The sequence below is a fragment of the Magallana gigas genome, chromosome 9 (genome assembly GCF_963853765.1).
Source record: "Magallana gigas chromosome 9, xbMagGiga1.1, whole genome shotgun sequence".
Taxonomy (NCBI): domain Eukaryota; kingdom Metazoa; phylum Mollusca; class Bivalvia; order Ostreida; family Ostreidae; genus Magallana; species Magallana gigas.
This window is the reverse complement of record NC_088861.1, coordinates 32,968,149-32,984,333: the sequence shown is the minus strand read 5'-3', so window position 1 is coordinate 32,984,333 and position 16,185 is coordinate 32,968,149. Positions and strand designations below refer to the sequence as shown.

The 16,185-nt window shown below is 34.5% G+C and overlaps 1 protein-coding gene and 1 long non-coding RNA gene across 3 annotated transcripts in view; one reads left to right on the top strand and one right to left on the bottom strand.

Moving 5' to 3' along the window:
* The first annotated feature begins 2,120 nt into the window (after positions 1-2,120).
* LOC105337652 (uncharacterized) lies at positions 2,121-4,310 on the top strand. Its single transcript, XR_010709820.1, has 2 exons — positions 2,121-3,141; positions 3,579-4,310. It is a non-coding gene; the product is annotated as an uncharacterized lncRNA (long non-coding RNA).
* A 3,855-nt stretch (positions 4,311-8,165) lies between these two features.
* The window catches only part of LOC105317134 (uncharacterized), a 162,029-nt gene continuing 154,009 nt past the window's right edge, over positions 8,166-16,185 (bottom strand). Inside the window, exons 9-10 of one of the 2 annotated variants that reach the window (XM_066070834.1) lie at positions 9,215-9,249; positions 8,166-8,925 (exon numbers count right to left, since the gene is read on the bottom strand). In XM_066070834.1, coding sequence (XP_065926906.1) covers positions 8,683-8,925; positions 9,215-9,249 — 278 coding nt within the window. In that variant the 3' untranslated portion in view covers positions 8,166-8,682. The remainder of the gene's footprint in view (positions 8,926-9,214; positions 9,250-16,185) is intronic. The other variant, XM_066070835.1, reaches the window with a different exon arrangement.

The window sequence follows — 16,185 nt, the reverse complement described above, 5'->3', positions numbered from 1 at the left end:
GGTAACTTTTTTTCTGGATGATTTTATTATTTATTATTATATGTAAAAGCACCATTCCAACAGTTACTCAATTATATAACAATTGATGACCTGGGGCTATATATGTTTCGAGCTGTGTGCGCTGAAGCGACACAAGATTCTCGGTCGCATGTGGCGATTGAATTTACACAGACTGACCGAATAAACAAACGGGTGGGAAAGTGAAACAAAATGTTACACATGAGAAGAAGCCACCAAAAATGATTTTCGATAGATCTTGATATCGTTTTGACAATTAAAAAAGTCCAGCGCGAGCTCCTGTCAGCGGGGCGGGAGGGGGCAGCAATGAGTTCGCTTCTACAAAGAAACGAACGACCATGTAGAAAAACTACAGAAGTGATTAATATGTGACCGATAGAATCTAATCTAAAGTTGTTTAAAATTCATGTGAATTTTTTTTTTTAAAAATCATCGAATGCCTCAATTCAGGACATTTTTTTATCGTGCTAGCACCTTCTGCAAACATGTTACATGGAACTTTGATTATAATTTGATTTTTAAACTACCTTGTATGCTATCTATAAATCAATGCTTAATCAACTGTACAAGTTTAATGAATTTATCTTTTCATCTTAAACGAATATAATAGTTGAAAACATAATAAAATATAGTTGTGTCCGTGCAAAATATGAAACATGAACGCGCGATAAGGTACATGTAGAAGAACACGAACCGACCCCGGATAATTTGTCCACTCGCGCCGGTTCTCCTCAGCCATGTGCGAGGGATGATCATCATTTAAAGGTTTACTATTTGTGTGTGTGTGTGGTGGGGTTGATTTAAAACATTATTTGTGCAGTTTCTAAAATATTTTACATAAACAAACTAACCATTAATTTATGTCTTACATGTACGATGTTTACGATTTGGAGTAATATCGCTCATTAATATTCATTTACACTCAAATGTTCAATTGAATAAATACAAGATGGACAAACTTTTATAGGATTAAATTAAAGCAGTTCCAGTTTTTACGGCTATATTAACTCAAACACGTTCATATGAATGTAAGTGTGCATCGCGGTGTGAGAATCTTGTGTATTAAATACCCGCTTAATCACCGCTAGGTAGTGCAGCCGTGGCTGATCTCATCGGCCGTTGGCGAAGGATATATTACGTAAAGGTACATGTACAACGCACAGACAGGCACAGTTCAGAGCCCAGGAAGATTTCAAAAGTTTGCAGTATAATGACCATACTCTATCAAATAGAAGTTATTCATTTCAAACTTAAAACCCACAATTGATCTGTGTCTATTATTGCTTTAGATTGAGAATGACATTGCTTTTATTAATTAACTGAACAATTTCTTAATTGACACCCAATCGTTTAAAAAAATTATGTGTAATCAAAACGAAACCAATTATCGAGTTCGCGGCTAAATAAACTCATACATGTATATGAGAGACACAGCTCTCGTGTATTAGATAACCGCTGACCGCTACAGCCGCGAGCATAGTGACCGATTTTCTCGGCCGCGGGCGAGGGAGAGCTTACGTAATGGTACACACACACACACACAGTTCTGATTCAAGGTAGATTTTAAATGCATGGAGTTAATAAATAAAATGTAATGCATAGAGTTTTTTAATTCCATATTTTGTGGTTAAATAGAAAAGAAAAAGAATGTTTTGTTTCCCAATTGCCGTTTTTAATGATTGTGCACTATAAGAACTTAACAACAATGACTTAAACTCCTAAAAAAAAAGCATGTACTCCAACAAAAAAAAAATTCTTATAAATTAATGCCTCCTGTATAAACCAGCATACTTTCTGTGGCAACTTTATGCCAGTTGTACGCACAAAGACTTTCGTTAACTCGTCAAATGAAAACAGGTACATGTCAACATGTAAAGCTTTTTACACTCATACTACACAAATCACTTACAAAATAATATTGTTACGACCTTTATGAGATCCCAACAAACAACTTTTCCGGCAACATCCATATCAAAATCCTAACCGTTTTGAGTTATTAAGCAAAAACTTTTAGGGACTATTGGCCCTTGATTTAAGGGGCCAGCCCTTTTTTATTGGTGTCAAATGAAAGCCCTTGATATTCTGCACAACTTTTATTCTACACCCTTACCAAAATGAATTGTTTGCGGCAAAGTTGCAGCAAACTTGCCGCAAATTTTCGGTAAACTGATTAGTTTACCAGAAAACTTTAGAACTTGTTTGCCGATCTTTGCCAGTAGTAGCGAACTTCTGGTAAACCTCTTATATTTTGCCAAAAGTTTACCAGACACCCAATTATGTTTGCAGCTTCTTCACCAGAAGTGGCAAACTTTTGGCAAACACCTAAAAATTTGCCAGAAGTTTATCACAAACATTTCTTCTTTTTTCTCTGTTTTTTTTTACTTAATAAGCTTGCCAAAGCTTTACCAGAAATAAGACTTATACAATTTCATATACACATTCAGCACAAATTTAAGACTGTCAATTATAATGAATTGCTTTTATAATTTGTGTATAGAGAAAAAATAAATCTAATTAATATTTTTAAATTTAAGTTTTATTCTAAGATAGTCTCGATAAAAATGTTTATTATTACGAAAATAAGATCAACTTTAATCGCATGATGCTTCATAATGAACCCCCCCCCCCCCCCCAGACCCCACGTATTACGTGAACACCAACCTGTCTGTTCTTTTGTTATGCTATATTCTTTTTTCCTACGTTCAAATATCAGTCAACTTGGATTTGAGTATATAAACCGCTTGATGTTGAATCATGTAGATTGAAGAGTTTTCCGTAACGTTATGCTGTTCAGTGTTTGTTTCTACTTTTACTTTTGTTTCAATGTTAAGCTACGCACGCGCTGATTGGTCGATCAATAGCTAGCCGCCAATTTTCACATTCGATGCTGCCATGTTGTCTGCCATCACCGAGATGGTAGAGTGAATGAAAATAAGGGAATAAGGCTGTGCACAAGGTAAAAGAAACATTGTCAATTGAGTGTTTACTTTAGGAAAATCCACGGCTAAACAGAGGACGAATCCACGGCTAAACAGAGGACGAATATAAGTGAATGAATCGAGTCTCAACACCCAAGGCCACTGCATGCACCATCTGCATGATCATGAGCACGTTTTTGAAAAAGTAAGTGAAGTAATGAAAACATATTCGTTGAATGGCAGTTTAAACAGTTATTGGAATATAAAACGAAAGACTGTGATCTTTTATAATGAGTTTAACAGTATAAGGCCGTCCCTATGACAATGCGGGGTGTCGAATCGAGCAAAACGCTCGTTATTGACATCGTTGTGATGCATGAACAAACGATTAAAATTTATTTAAACAACGCCAAATTTAGGAAATTATCATTACATAGTGTAAAAGTACATTTTATATGATTTACATTTTTATTACTTAAATAAAAGAATTCATGTTCTACTCGCATAGTCAGAGTTAGAGTAGGCCTGGTGCAAATTTGTAGCTTTATATAGATTTATAGATTGAGTAAGTATATGATAGGCTAACTTGTTTTAATCTGAAAACAATTGTGCTTATATGAAATCCATTTATCTTCCCAATAGGTGTCTGCCCTGGTGACTGGGTTACACAGACCTAAAGAAAACCATGCAAAAAAAAAAAAAAACCCACTGATTTTATGATCAAATGATGCAACCAAAAAAGAGTGAGGACAGAATTTGTGTAAGACTAACGTAGAAAAGCATATAAACAACAGTGCTGAAGTCTGACCATTCCATTGTGGGTATTATTGTGATATTCGGCTATTTGTGTGATATTGTTTATGTGTGAAATTAAATCGGAGAGCACGTACAGTAGACCGTCATAAAAAAGACATCGAGAATGCCTTAAAGAATCTGTGATTAATTGTAACATGACCAGTGACCGTGCAGGGCTTAATTGTGAACTACCGGTAAAGTATCGACCTAATTTCCGAAAAATATGGTATATGGTTTAAACTTCGCTCATTGTGAACTTTTTACAAGTCCATCTGTGCATGCATGTTGTGATCAAACTGCATTCAAGTTTATCGATCTGCAGCAACAAATCATCACCTATCGGTTGAGTACTATTTGTCAAATTTCAGTATGGTTTGTTCATCAGTTTTGTGTTTATTTTTGAAATTTATAAAATGTGTAAAATTTTAAGTTAATTACTTGTGTCCTTTATCTCTAATTTTGCTGCAACTGTTTAAGTTAAACAACATCTTTGTCAATCACCAGTAGAAGTTATTTGTTAATTGATTGAAAAGCATAGTACATGTATTAGTAACTCATTATTAAATGATTATTAGTGTTTATTAATTGTTTTTCTTATGTTGTAGTATCTAAAAGTTGCTATGTCTATCTGTAAGCTTGCGGCAAATTTGCCGCAAACAGTTTGCCGGAAGCTAATTTGCATACGAATTCTGAACTTGCTGCACATTTGCCGCAAACAGTTTGCCAGAAGCTAATTTGCATACGAATTCTGAACTTGCCGCAACTTTGCCGCAAACAGTTTCCCAGAAGCTAATTTGCATACGAATTTTGAACTTGCCGCAACTTTGCAGCAAACAGTTTGCCAGAAGCTAATTTGCATACGAATTCTGAACTTGCCGCAAATTTGCTGCAACTGTTTGTCGCAAATTTGCAGCAACCTCTCTGCAAATTTGCGGCAACTGTTTGCCAGAGGCCTTATATTTTGGTAAGGGCATGTCTTAACAAAATATTTTTCGTTAAAAAGATATAAAGGAAAATATGTTTAAATTTTTGAACATTTCGGAATCCTGTTTTTTGACCCCCTACCTTTTCCTAAATAAGGAACGTAATCCAAAAACAAAAACCGATGTATACAACTTCAATGTCTTTGTTATTCAAATTCGTTGGATTCCCATTCCCTGCTATCATGCGCGGATCTAGAGGGGGGGGGGGGGGTCGGGGGGGTCCCGACCCCCCCCCCCCCCTGGAAAATGAAAATTTATTAAATTTACATAGTAAAATTATCGCGAAAATATGCCTCGGACCCCCCCTGGCAAACACAATTATCCTTCAGACCCCCCCTGGAAAAATTTTCTGGATCCGCGCATGCCTGCTATCATAGTCTCGGAGCCTTTGTCTGGAAACCAAAGGCCCTAAAAAATTTAAAAGGGGAATAACTCGTTAACGAAAAGGGAATTCTAACTTTTATGAATTGATGAAGATAGTGTTTTGTAAAGTCCATTAGCCCTGAAAATTTGAGCAAAAACCGTTCAGAAATGAGCACGATATGAAGCCTCAAAGTTCGCGTCTAGGAAGAAAAAAGAAAAAGAAAAATAAGAATAATCTTAACCCGCACAATAATAGAAAGGTCTTCCGTTGGAAACGGAAGACCTTAATGAAAAATTGTAGATATAAGGAGTATGAAAGCCATTGGCAAAAATATGTGATAAACTGTAACACTACAGTGTATATTGTTAAATTGTCTCTCTATTGTGTCTCATCTCAATCTTGTTTTAACTTGTGATTTATTTATTTTTTGGATATTTTTGTGTTTTATCCCTTTTTCCTCTTTTAAGTATCCTTATAGAACAGGGACCTATCACATGATTATGGTTGATAATTTATGTACATATGTGAACAATGGCCCAATCCTTTTCCTCGCTCTCTGCCCTGTATTTACTCTCCCCCCCCCCCCCCCCCCCCCAAAAAAAAAAAAAAATAAACTTTCACAACATAAGAACTGTATAATATAGAATAATCAAATAGTTAAAAACTTTCCAAGATGATTATATAAACATAAATTCAAGATATGTTATGTATGTACATAAATATGTTGTCAAAGTGAAAAATTCAATAAAAAAATGAATAATGGTTGAGGGTGGGGTGTAAACTGTTTTAAAGTTATTTGACCAATGAATTATAAAAACACGGGATAAGAGATGCATTAATTTGCATACCGAAGTAATCACCATGTCTTATCATGAGCTGCATCTAAGAATATACATGTACATATAGGGGTGGGGATCTCTACCGGAATACAGCCAATTACCGATATAAAATGAGGGGTGGAAATGACTTAATCATTATTTTACCTTTGCAATTATTTCATAAAATTATATTATTGGTCAAATATTGTAAAAGTAGAAATTTCTCAAATGTGAAAGTGTTTTGATTATAATATACTTTTATTCACATCAATATTGACAGGTATTCTATAACGTTACCCCCTTATGTTACTCCTATAAGTTTTTTTTTTTACCATAGATAATGGATTTATGTGTAAGTTTAGTGAAGGAAAAAACCCGCCTATCCCACAATGAAAAGCAGCTGTGAAAAAAAAAACTACACTGTGGAACTTTTCATTCAAGATTGAGTGTTTAAATAGTTGCTTGTAGCATTAACATGAATTACAGTTTCTAATATTCTTGTAGAGAAACATCATTTTTAATGTATCTGAAAACAAAGGGCAGTGAAAGGCTACTGCAGTACATTTATTCGAATCAAGGTATAATAACGCACCTTTTATAATTAGAGCTGTAAATGAAACTATACATTCGTAAAGTATGCAATATTATATCTAAGTGTCCGGACAATTGCATCAATCGCTTACATGTTCTAAAAATGGATTCGGGGAAAACCAGTATGATCACCGACATATGAGTGAAATAAATAAAACGATAAACTCACTGCTATTGTTAGTTAATTTACATCTCTGTTTAATAAACTTATTGTATTCAACATGTATAGCGTGGATATGCAATGGTATACCTAAATAATGTGGTTCTTTAGGGTATGACTTCCTTCGCTGTCCGTTTGCTGGTTGACTGGTTGTTTGTCGGCCATCACTAAGTTTTAAACTTTGCAGATGTCTTGTTATGTCTCTGCCATAATTACAAATGGTCACTGGGGCTGTTTTTTTCTGGATAGGCTTTATACAGAATGGAGAAACTGTTTGCGTAATGTCCCAAAAACGTGTCTTCTTCTCGAACTTTCATTCTCACGCACTAGCGTTTGTAGCAACGAGGCGACATGTAGCGACGATATTGTGAATCAACCAAGAAAGACAACTAAATTTTACTCGTATTTGCTAATTTTAACGGCAATTTAAACTCGGAACTCAAACTTTTCAATACTTTTTAATATTGGAAATAATTGTGCTGATTGAGTTAAGTAACTAGTTATAATCAAATTTTCACATAAGGCTTGCTGGGTTTTTTTTAAATTGTATAATAATCTATGCAGTTTTAGTAAGACTTGCATGGCGTCAAACTGGTGCGCCGTGTCAATATATGGGGTCCGTATTCGACAACGAGACAGAATATATAAAAATAATCCTGTACACACATTACTATAAATTCCAGTTGTTTATAGGTTAAAATTTGATTTGATTTTATGCTTGAGCTCTTATCGCAAAATTTCGATATTGCCTGATTCGTACGTGAACCTGTACTTAACAATCCGACAACAGGTAATCAGAAAAGCTCACATGAACCTTCTGTTCAGGTGAGCTTACAAGCAAGAACATCGGTGTTAGTACCTTTTTTCTGCATTTGCTAAGTTAAAGATATACATACGTATAAATGGTATTAAAGAACAAGAAAGATAATTTTAATTGCTAAACACATTCCTTCGAATGGTATTGGTATACGAATTTAGATCACATGGTTTTCTTTGGCATTTCAGTTTGGCAGTAAATATAACTAAGGAGCACCTTATGGTTATGATCTTGTTTCCTGACCTTTGAACTCAGTAGGGCCTATCTAAGAGCGTCTGTTAGCAAGGTTGGTGTTCATGTAACAATACGTTTCCGAGTACTGATCGTACACCTCTTGGTCTTCTGATCATCCAAACAACATGCAGATCAAAACAATATCAACATATAGCAATATAATCTTTTTAGGTATAGAGTAAACAGATCATTAAAACATACCTGCAGATGGAAACAGTAAATTCAGTAATTCTAACAAGAGTCAACTAAGTTTTTGATACCATTCCACTTTTAGTTTTAACACAATATTTGCACAAATCTTCAACAGAATGTTAAAATTGAAATTGACACCATTGGATACAATGGTATTTTACCACCTTTAAAGGGTTGTTCCTTTCGTTTGTTATTTCAACAGACGTATGATGATATCTCTTCTGTCAAATTCATTTGTCTCCTTATTGCATAATTTTAAGCCAGTAACTCAATTTGACAAACAATCACTTTATTTTGAATCACCGGTTATCGTTGATTTATACATCAACAACTTTAAAAACTTATATATAAAGGAAAAAACACAACAGTAATATTAAGATTCACGCAAGCCAATCGACATATATTTATATACAATTAGCTGAAATTCATAACAAAAAATATGCTCTTACTTGTAAACTCTATTACTTACACATATATTAATAAAGGAGCCCATCTACTTCCGAAAGATCAGAAAATTTTTATTCATAACATTATCATTTATTACACGTATCTACAATTTCCATGATGATGTCAATTTTTTTACCGTTTAAATTTAATAATGATACATTTGTATATAAGGTAGACTGTATAAAGAAACGTAAATTCTACACATATATACACATAACAAAAGTTAGCATAATTGCCTTAATTGATATGGTAAAAATAAATATACTGATATAGATTCATTAATCCATCTTTCCTTGACAATCCGATAAAAAACATACACGCTTTCATGCATCATGTTTAAGGATATTACAACAGATATACAAAACGATCAAAAAGGCAAATAAATTCTTCTTTTATTGAACGTGAATCTTGTGCAAGATCATTTTCAAATGTATGTCTTGATTCCTGTGAGAAGGATAACACTGGGTTGTCATATCCATTATGTACGTTTGCAAGAACGAGTTGGTTGTCTGCATTGCTGTTTTCGGAATGGATAATTGTAAGTCCTGTTAATCCATCACTGATACGGTTAAGCAATATTTGACAGTTCTTAGAAAAAGAGTATCGATTTATTAAAATCTTTTAAGAGCAAATATTAAAAACAGCATAAAAACTTTAAAAAAAAAATCAACTGAAATTGTATTGTTTAAATTATCATATAATCTATTTTTAAAATTATATCATTTATATTTGATTGTTTCTTGATATCAACATATAAAATGTTCACCCCTAATATGTTTTTTTGGAATTTTTATGCAATACTTCAATCATGAACTAACAATTGCAAACACCATGTTATTTATACACTCAAATGATTAAAAAAAATAAACAAATGTACCTCCATTGGATTTTCTTCTGGTTTTAAATAATGTTCTTCAAAATAAGAAATATGAATAAAAATACTATATCTATCTATCTATCTATCTATCTATCGATAGATATCTTCTATCACGCTTCATAGTCGTGATTAAATCTGTCTTGAATGTTTGAGAATAGTTTTCTTCTAAATAACCTGGTACAAGTGTGGCATAATTTAGAGCAACTTTCGTTCCCAAGGCTGTGCCTAATTTTTGTTTGTACATAATAACATTGAAATGTATAAAATTGTTTTCCAATATTAGTTGAGGACTTTTTAAAACTAAGTCTTTGGAAAATATGTTATGTAAAAGATTGGGAACTTTTTCAATTAAATGTTCTACGGCAATAAGTCCAAGATCGTGTTGAATAAAAGAATACAGGTTGGTGACCTCAAATGAAACAAGAATTGATTGAGGGTTGATTTTTTCAGGAATGATATTGAGAAAATCAACAGTGTCTTTTATATAACTCTCAACTTTGGGAATATAAGGATTCATAGAATATCCAATAGGTTACTTATTCTGTGGGTTTCACACGTTGATCCTACAACTATGGGTCTAATTGTGATATCATCTGGATTTGTAACGTTGATGTATGTAGATTCAGAAACTTTGCACTTGTCCTTAATGGTCTGGCTTTTATGTATTTTAGGCAAACCATAAAAGTTATTAGTTTTAATGTTAAATGACAACAAATATTTGGTTTCCTTCTCTGTCAGCTGTTGTCTGTATTCATTTATAATAGTTTTTAGTTTTAGCATGACCTCCTTACTTTCATATGATGGTTGTTTTTCATAGTATGTACAATTTTCTAGTATAGAAAGGCATAATGATTTGTAATATTCACAATCCATTATGACCACAGCGCTCCCTATGTCTGCTTTTTTAATGATGATGCTTTAATCATTTTCTAAGTTTTATATATATATATATATTTTTTTTTTTTGGTTTTTTTTTTTGGTGAAAAAAGTCAGTGGTCGAATAAAATTATAGAAATCTTAAATAAATAAAAACACAAAATCACAGTAAAACGTAAGCGCTTTCATTTTCATCTTCAGATATAAATGATGAGGGGTAAATTTTAGTGTATTTGTTAATAGTGATTTATATAGAGTTACAGATTTGAGAATACACTGTTCAGACAGATCAAGCTGTGTTTGGGTAATTAAGAATGGATTAATGTCTAGAGTGGTCAAGTTTTATGGGCTTTTAATTATTGGAGCTATGGGAGCTATTGTAAGTAGAATTGGGAGCCAAGGTCAAGTTAGAGTTCAGACAAGATGATTAGAATTTTATAGAGATAGATGTAGAAATGGAGCTAATTAATTAATAGATTGGAGCTAATGATTAAAGATAATCATCAATTGGAGCCTAATAGTATATATATGATGAGCTTTAGAGATTAGAGAGAGGGGTGTAGAATAGAGTAAGGAATAGAGTTGGAGATTCAAGGTGCACATGGATTAAACATAATATGTAATGTGACTTTTCTTTAGTGATGTGAATAAACTTGTAAATAGTTTCAAGCCGACTTTCAAATATGTGTAGATATAAAGAATTGCCGGTCACCTCCGTGACATTTTTGGTGTCAGAAGTGGGATCCTTATTCTGATTCTGTGGGATTAATTAGGAATCAGGATATGGAAAAAATTAACATTCATTTTGGACCTAATTTGTTATCATAAAAATGGGAAGAAAAGGAAGACAAAGAAGTTTATCACCAATACCATCCCCGTCTCCAAGGATGGTAACTATGAGAGAAGCAACGGAAACAAAATCAAATGTAACTCCTTCTAAATTCTATGGAGATGTTGGCGAAGATTTTGAGAATTGGATTAAAACATTTGAAAGGATAGGTCGAGCTAATAGATGGGGACCAGACAGAAAAGTCGAATTGCTACCTGCATATTTGAGAGGCCGTGCAGCTGATTTTTATGAAGATTTGGATCAAGATATTCAAGAAGATTTCGATAGGTTGGTTGATCGTATGAAGGAGAGATTTTGTCCTAAAGAGTTACAAAGAATGTATTACACCGAGCTATTCCAAAGGAAACAATTACCTAGAGAAAATGTTGAAGATTATGGAAGCTCTATTCTGAAGTTAGCTAGACGCGCACATGGAGGGGTTTCTTTAGATGAGCATGACAGGCTTGTCATGGAGCATTTCTTACAAGGCTTACGTCCCGAGTTAAGAAGATATGTTATGATGGCCGACCCCCAGAGTTTTGAACAGGCTTTTAGGATAGCAAAAAGAGAAGAATGTAATGAGCAATTAATCACCAGCAGTCAGCCAGAACCTTCCAAAGTCAACGTAGTGGCGAGCGAGATGAAAATATTAATGGATTCCTTTGAGAAGATGACAGGGAAGCTTGACAAGATTGCAGAGAAACTGGATGGTCTAAACATCATGAATATGAAACGCTTACCATATACCCGAAATGTTCAACCACAAAACAGTAATCAGATAAGGAATCGTCAGACCCGGAGTTGTTATGTTTGCGGACGACCCAATCACCTTGCTAGAGATTGTCAATTTGCACCAAGCACTACAAGAAAATTCACAAGAGCTCCTCAACGTACTGGTTTAAACTAAAACAGACCCCCTTAGAAGAGGGTAAGGTGGTCAATGGTGGAAAAGGAAGAAATACCTCTGATAAAAGTTCATCAGAAAAAGACAATGAAGAATCAAAATTAAAAGTAAAAATTGAGGAAAATGTCAAAAACATTGGAAAAATAACTTCACTTGTAAAAAGTGACTATCAGGGGATTCAAATTCAAGGGAAAATATTTGGAATTGATGCAATTTTAATGTTGGATACTGGAGCAGTTGTTTCTTTGATAAGTGAAAGATTTATTGGTCCTGAACTCAGAACTAAATTAACGTCAACAGATAAACGAATTGTATCAGCAACTGGACAGGCAATTAATGTTGAAGGAATAGTGGAGTGTGAAATTGAAGTGAACGGTGAACTGTTTAAACATAATGTGTTGGTTGCAAGGAATTTGTGCTATGATGTGATTATAGGAACTGATGTTATGAATAAAGTGGGTGCAATTCTTGATATGAAGGATGGTTCTGTGAACTGGAATGGACATTATGTGAAATTTTGGAGTGACAGTCAAGATATAAGGTGTTCCGTACATTTGATGGAAAAGATAGAAATACCTGCAAGATCTCAAGTAATGTGTGTTGCAAGAGTTAGTTCGGAATTTCATGGAAAATTGGGAATTGTGGAGCCGAAGATTGAGTTCATTGAAAAGTATAACATAATGCCAGCAAGAGTGTTAACAAAAGCCAGTGACCAAATGGCTATTTCCGTCGTAAATTCGTCAACTAAGCCTGTAATTCTACATAAGAAGGTGAACATCGGGAGTTTCTGTGAAGTAGATGAAATTCGTGACAGTTATCCAGTGAATGAAATATTAGAATCAAAGGAAAGAAACGATCCTGATCTTTTAAAGGATTTAGATATAGACAAAGAAGGTATGTCCAAGGAACAGAATGAGAGACTTACAAGGATGTTTAGAAAGTACCAAGATGTATTCGCCAAAGATGATAATGATCTGGGAGAAACAAGTTTAGTTAGTCACCATATTGACACGGGAGATGCTCATCCCATAAAACAACGCCCATATTCAATACCATTTGCACAGAAGGAAGAAGTAAGAAAACAGATTAAGAGTATGTTGGAAAAAGAAGTAATAAGGCCCTCAAGTAGTCCATGGGGATCACCAGTGGTTTTGGTGAAAAAGGCTGATGGGAGTTATAGATTTTGTATAGATTACAGAAAGTTGAATGCAGTCACTAGGAAGGATGTATATCCCTTGCCTAGAATAGATGAAATGTTGGAAGTGTTCCAGAAAGCAAAGTACTTTTCTGTTATGGATGTATTAACAGGTTATTGGAATGTACCTGTTCGTGAAGAGGATAAAGAGAAAACTGCATTTGTAACCTCGGAGGGGTTATATGAATTTAACTGTCTTCCGTTTGGATTGTGCAATGGGCCTGGTACATTTCAGAGGCTGATGGATCTGGTTCTATCAGGAATACAGTGGAAAATGGCGTTGGCATATATTGATGATATTATTGTTTTCTCGGAAACCTTCGATGAGCATATAGAAAGAATTGAAGAAGTGTTTACAAGATTAAGGGGAGCGAATTTGAAATTGAAAAAGAAAAAGTGTTCATTTTTCAAAACTGAAGTGGAATTTCTTGGACATATTGTAACATCTGGAGGAGTAAAAGCAGATCCAAAGAAAGTAGAGGCCGTGCGTAAATTTCCGAGACCAACTTCCGTGAAGTTTTTGAGAGCATTCCTTGGATTGGCGTCATATTATCGAAAATTAATTCCCAATTTCGCGAAAATTGCAGACCCGTTAAATAAACTGTTACATAAAGAGACTTTATTTGCTTGGAATGAGAAATGTGAAGAGGCTTTTCAGAAATTGAAAGAGTTGATGACCGAAGCTCCTGTGTTGTGTTTTCCTGATTTTGAAAAACCATTTAAGCTCTGTACTGATGCAAGTGATCAGGGTTTGGGAGTAGTCTTGTCACAAGACACAGATGTTGGAGAGCGTCCAATTGCATATGCCAGTAGAAGTTTAAAGAAGAGTGAACTTAACTATCCTGTTATTGAAAAGGAAGCTTTAGCTGTTGTGTGGGGAATTGGAATATTCAGACAGTATTTGTTAGGGCACAAATTTACTGTTATAACAGATCATAATCCATTACGATGGCTCATGGGGATAAAGAATCCAAGTGGACGATTAGCGAGATGGGCATTGGCTATACAAGAATATGATGTTGAGATTCAGTACAAACCTGGAAAGAAGCATGGAAATGCAGATGGGTTGTCAAGATCGGGAAAAGAGACACAAAGTATCATGACTCTTGAGGAATTACCAGAAAAACTACAAACAAAGAACATCAGTGAAATGCAGAAGAAGGATCCAAAGTTACGTGATATAATGAACTACCTGAAATGCAATGAGCTTCCTACAGATGAGGAGAGAGCTAAAAGAGTTATGGCTTCCGTTTCATTTTATGAGATGGTGGATGACGTGCTTTATCATATATGGGCTCCAGATGCTAAAGGAAAGCGCAAGGAGGTTAGAAGGAGATTAGTTATTCCAAGAACATTGATAGATGAAGTTTTAACCTGGTGTCATGATGACCATACAGCAGGACACTTGGCATTTCATAAAACGTATTACAAGATAAGAGAAAGATTCTTTTGGGAAGGAATGTATAGAGACATAGATTTTTGGTGTAAATCTTGTGTAAACTGTGCTAGTCGAAAAACACCTAAGGGAAGAAAAAGAGCTCCAATGTTACCTATACCTGTGGATGGACCATTTGACAGAGTGGCTGTTGATGTTTTAGGGCCATTACCACCAAGTTTGAAAGGAAATCGTTACATCGTTGTGTTTTCAGACTACTTAACAAGATGGGTGGAAGCGTTCGCAATTTCAAACGCAGATGCAAAAACCACAGCAAAATTGTTCGTAGAAGAGATAATTTGTCGACACTCAGCTCCTCGCACATTACTTTCTGATAGAGGACGTAACTTCACTTCGAGTTTGATGAAGGAAGTTTGTGAAATAGTGAATACAAAGAAGATATTTACAACTGCTTACCATCCTCAGTGCGATGGATTGGTAGAGAAGTTTAATGAAACCTTAGCAACTATGCTGTCAATGTTTGTGAATGATCATCAGCGTGATTGGGATGTTTATATTCCTTATGTGTTATTTGCGTATAGGACAAGTTTACAAGAAACTATTCAGGAGACACCATTTTATTTAGTTTATGGACGTGATGCGCGACTACCGATTGATGTGGCATTGTCTGAACCAACAAGACTATATACTGATGTTGATGACTACAAAAGTGTTATAATCCAGAGACTAAATGAGGCTTTCACCTTAGTAAAGAACAATATTGAACTTGCGCAACAAAAACAAAAACAACATCAGGATAAAAATGCAAGAGAACCAGATTTTAGCATAGGAGATCGAGTTTGGATTTATTTACCAGTAACAAAGCCAGGTCTTACAAGTAAATTGATACATCCTTGGAATGGACCGCATCGTGTTATAGAGAAAACATCTCCTGTGAATTTCAAAGTGGAAAGTTGCGATAACAAAAAGAGACAGCAAATTATACATGCAAACAGAATGAAAATATTTGTTGATCCTGAAGATTTACCGCCAAATTTACAATATTGTGAAGATCAATGTGCCGATGAAGATAATTCTTTAGATGAAAACGAAGTCTGTCATCAGGAAGAAGGAAACAGAACAAATGATGAAATTGAAGAGGATCCTGTAAATGAATCAAATGATGAGATTGTGGAAGTTTGTGATAAATTGTGGTCTAGAAATAAAAAGGGAAGAGCAGAGGCAAAATATTTTGTTAAGTATAAGAACGATGAAAAGGAAAGTGCATGGGTAGATTCTTCATTGGTCCCAGGAGATTTATTAGAGGAATTTGAAAGAAATTATAAAGGTCGAGGTGCTGCTTACCGTCAAAGAAGAAACTAATGTAATGTTATTTGAATAAGAAGAAATGTAGTAGAAAACTGTGAAATTTCTTAATTTGTTGAATGGATATGCAGATAATTTGACAGGAACCGTAACTTGTATAATGTACATTAAAGTGACCAGTGCTCCAAAACCATCTGGATGGCTCCAAGATTCATTGTGTGTGGCTCCCAAAACACATTAATTTGAATTTGACATTCGACACTATATATACTGAAGAACTTCATCAGAAAACTCAAACTTACATTTGCCTTCTTCGAATACTCATGGATTATCCTCATTCTACTGAATATTGTTCACTTTGTGATCGGAAATTTAAACATAGAAAAAATCTTTATCGTCATAACAGAGAAATTCATGGACATGGAAGATTCCATCATCAATGCCCTGTAACAACATGTGGGAGAAT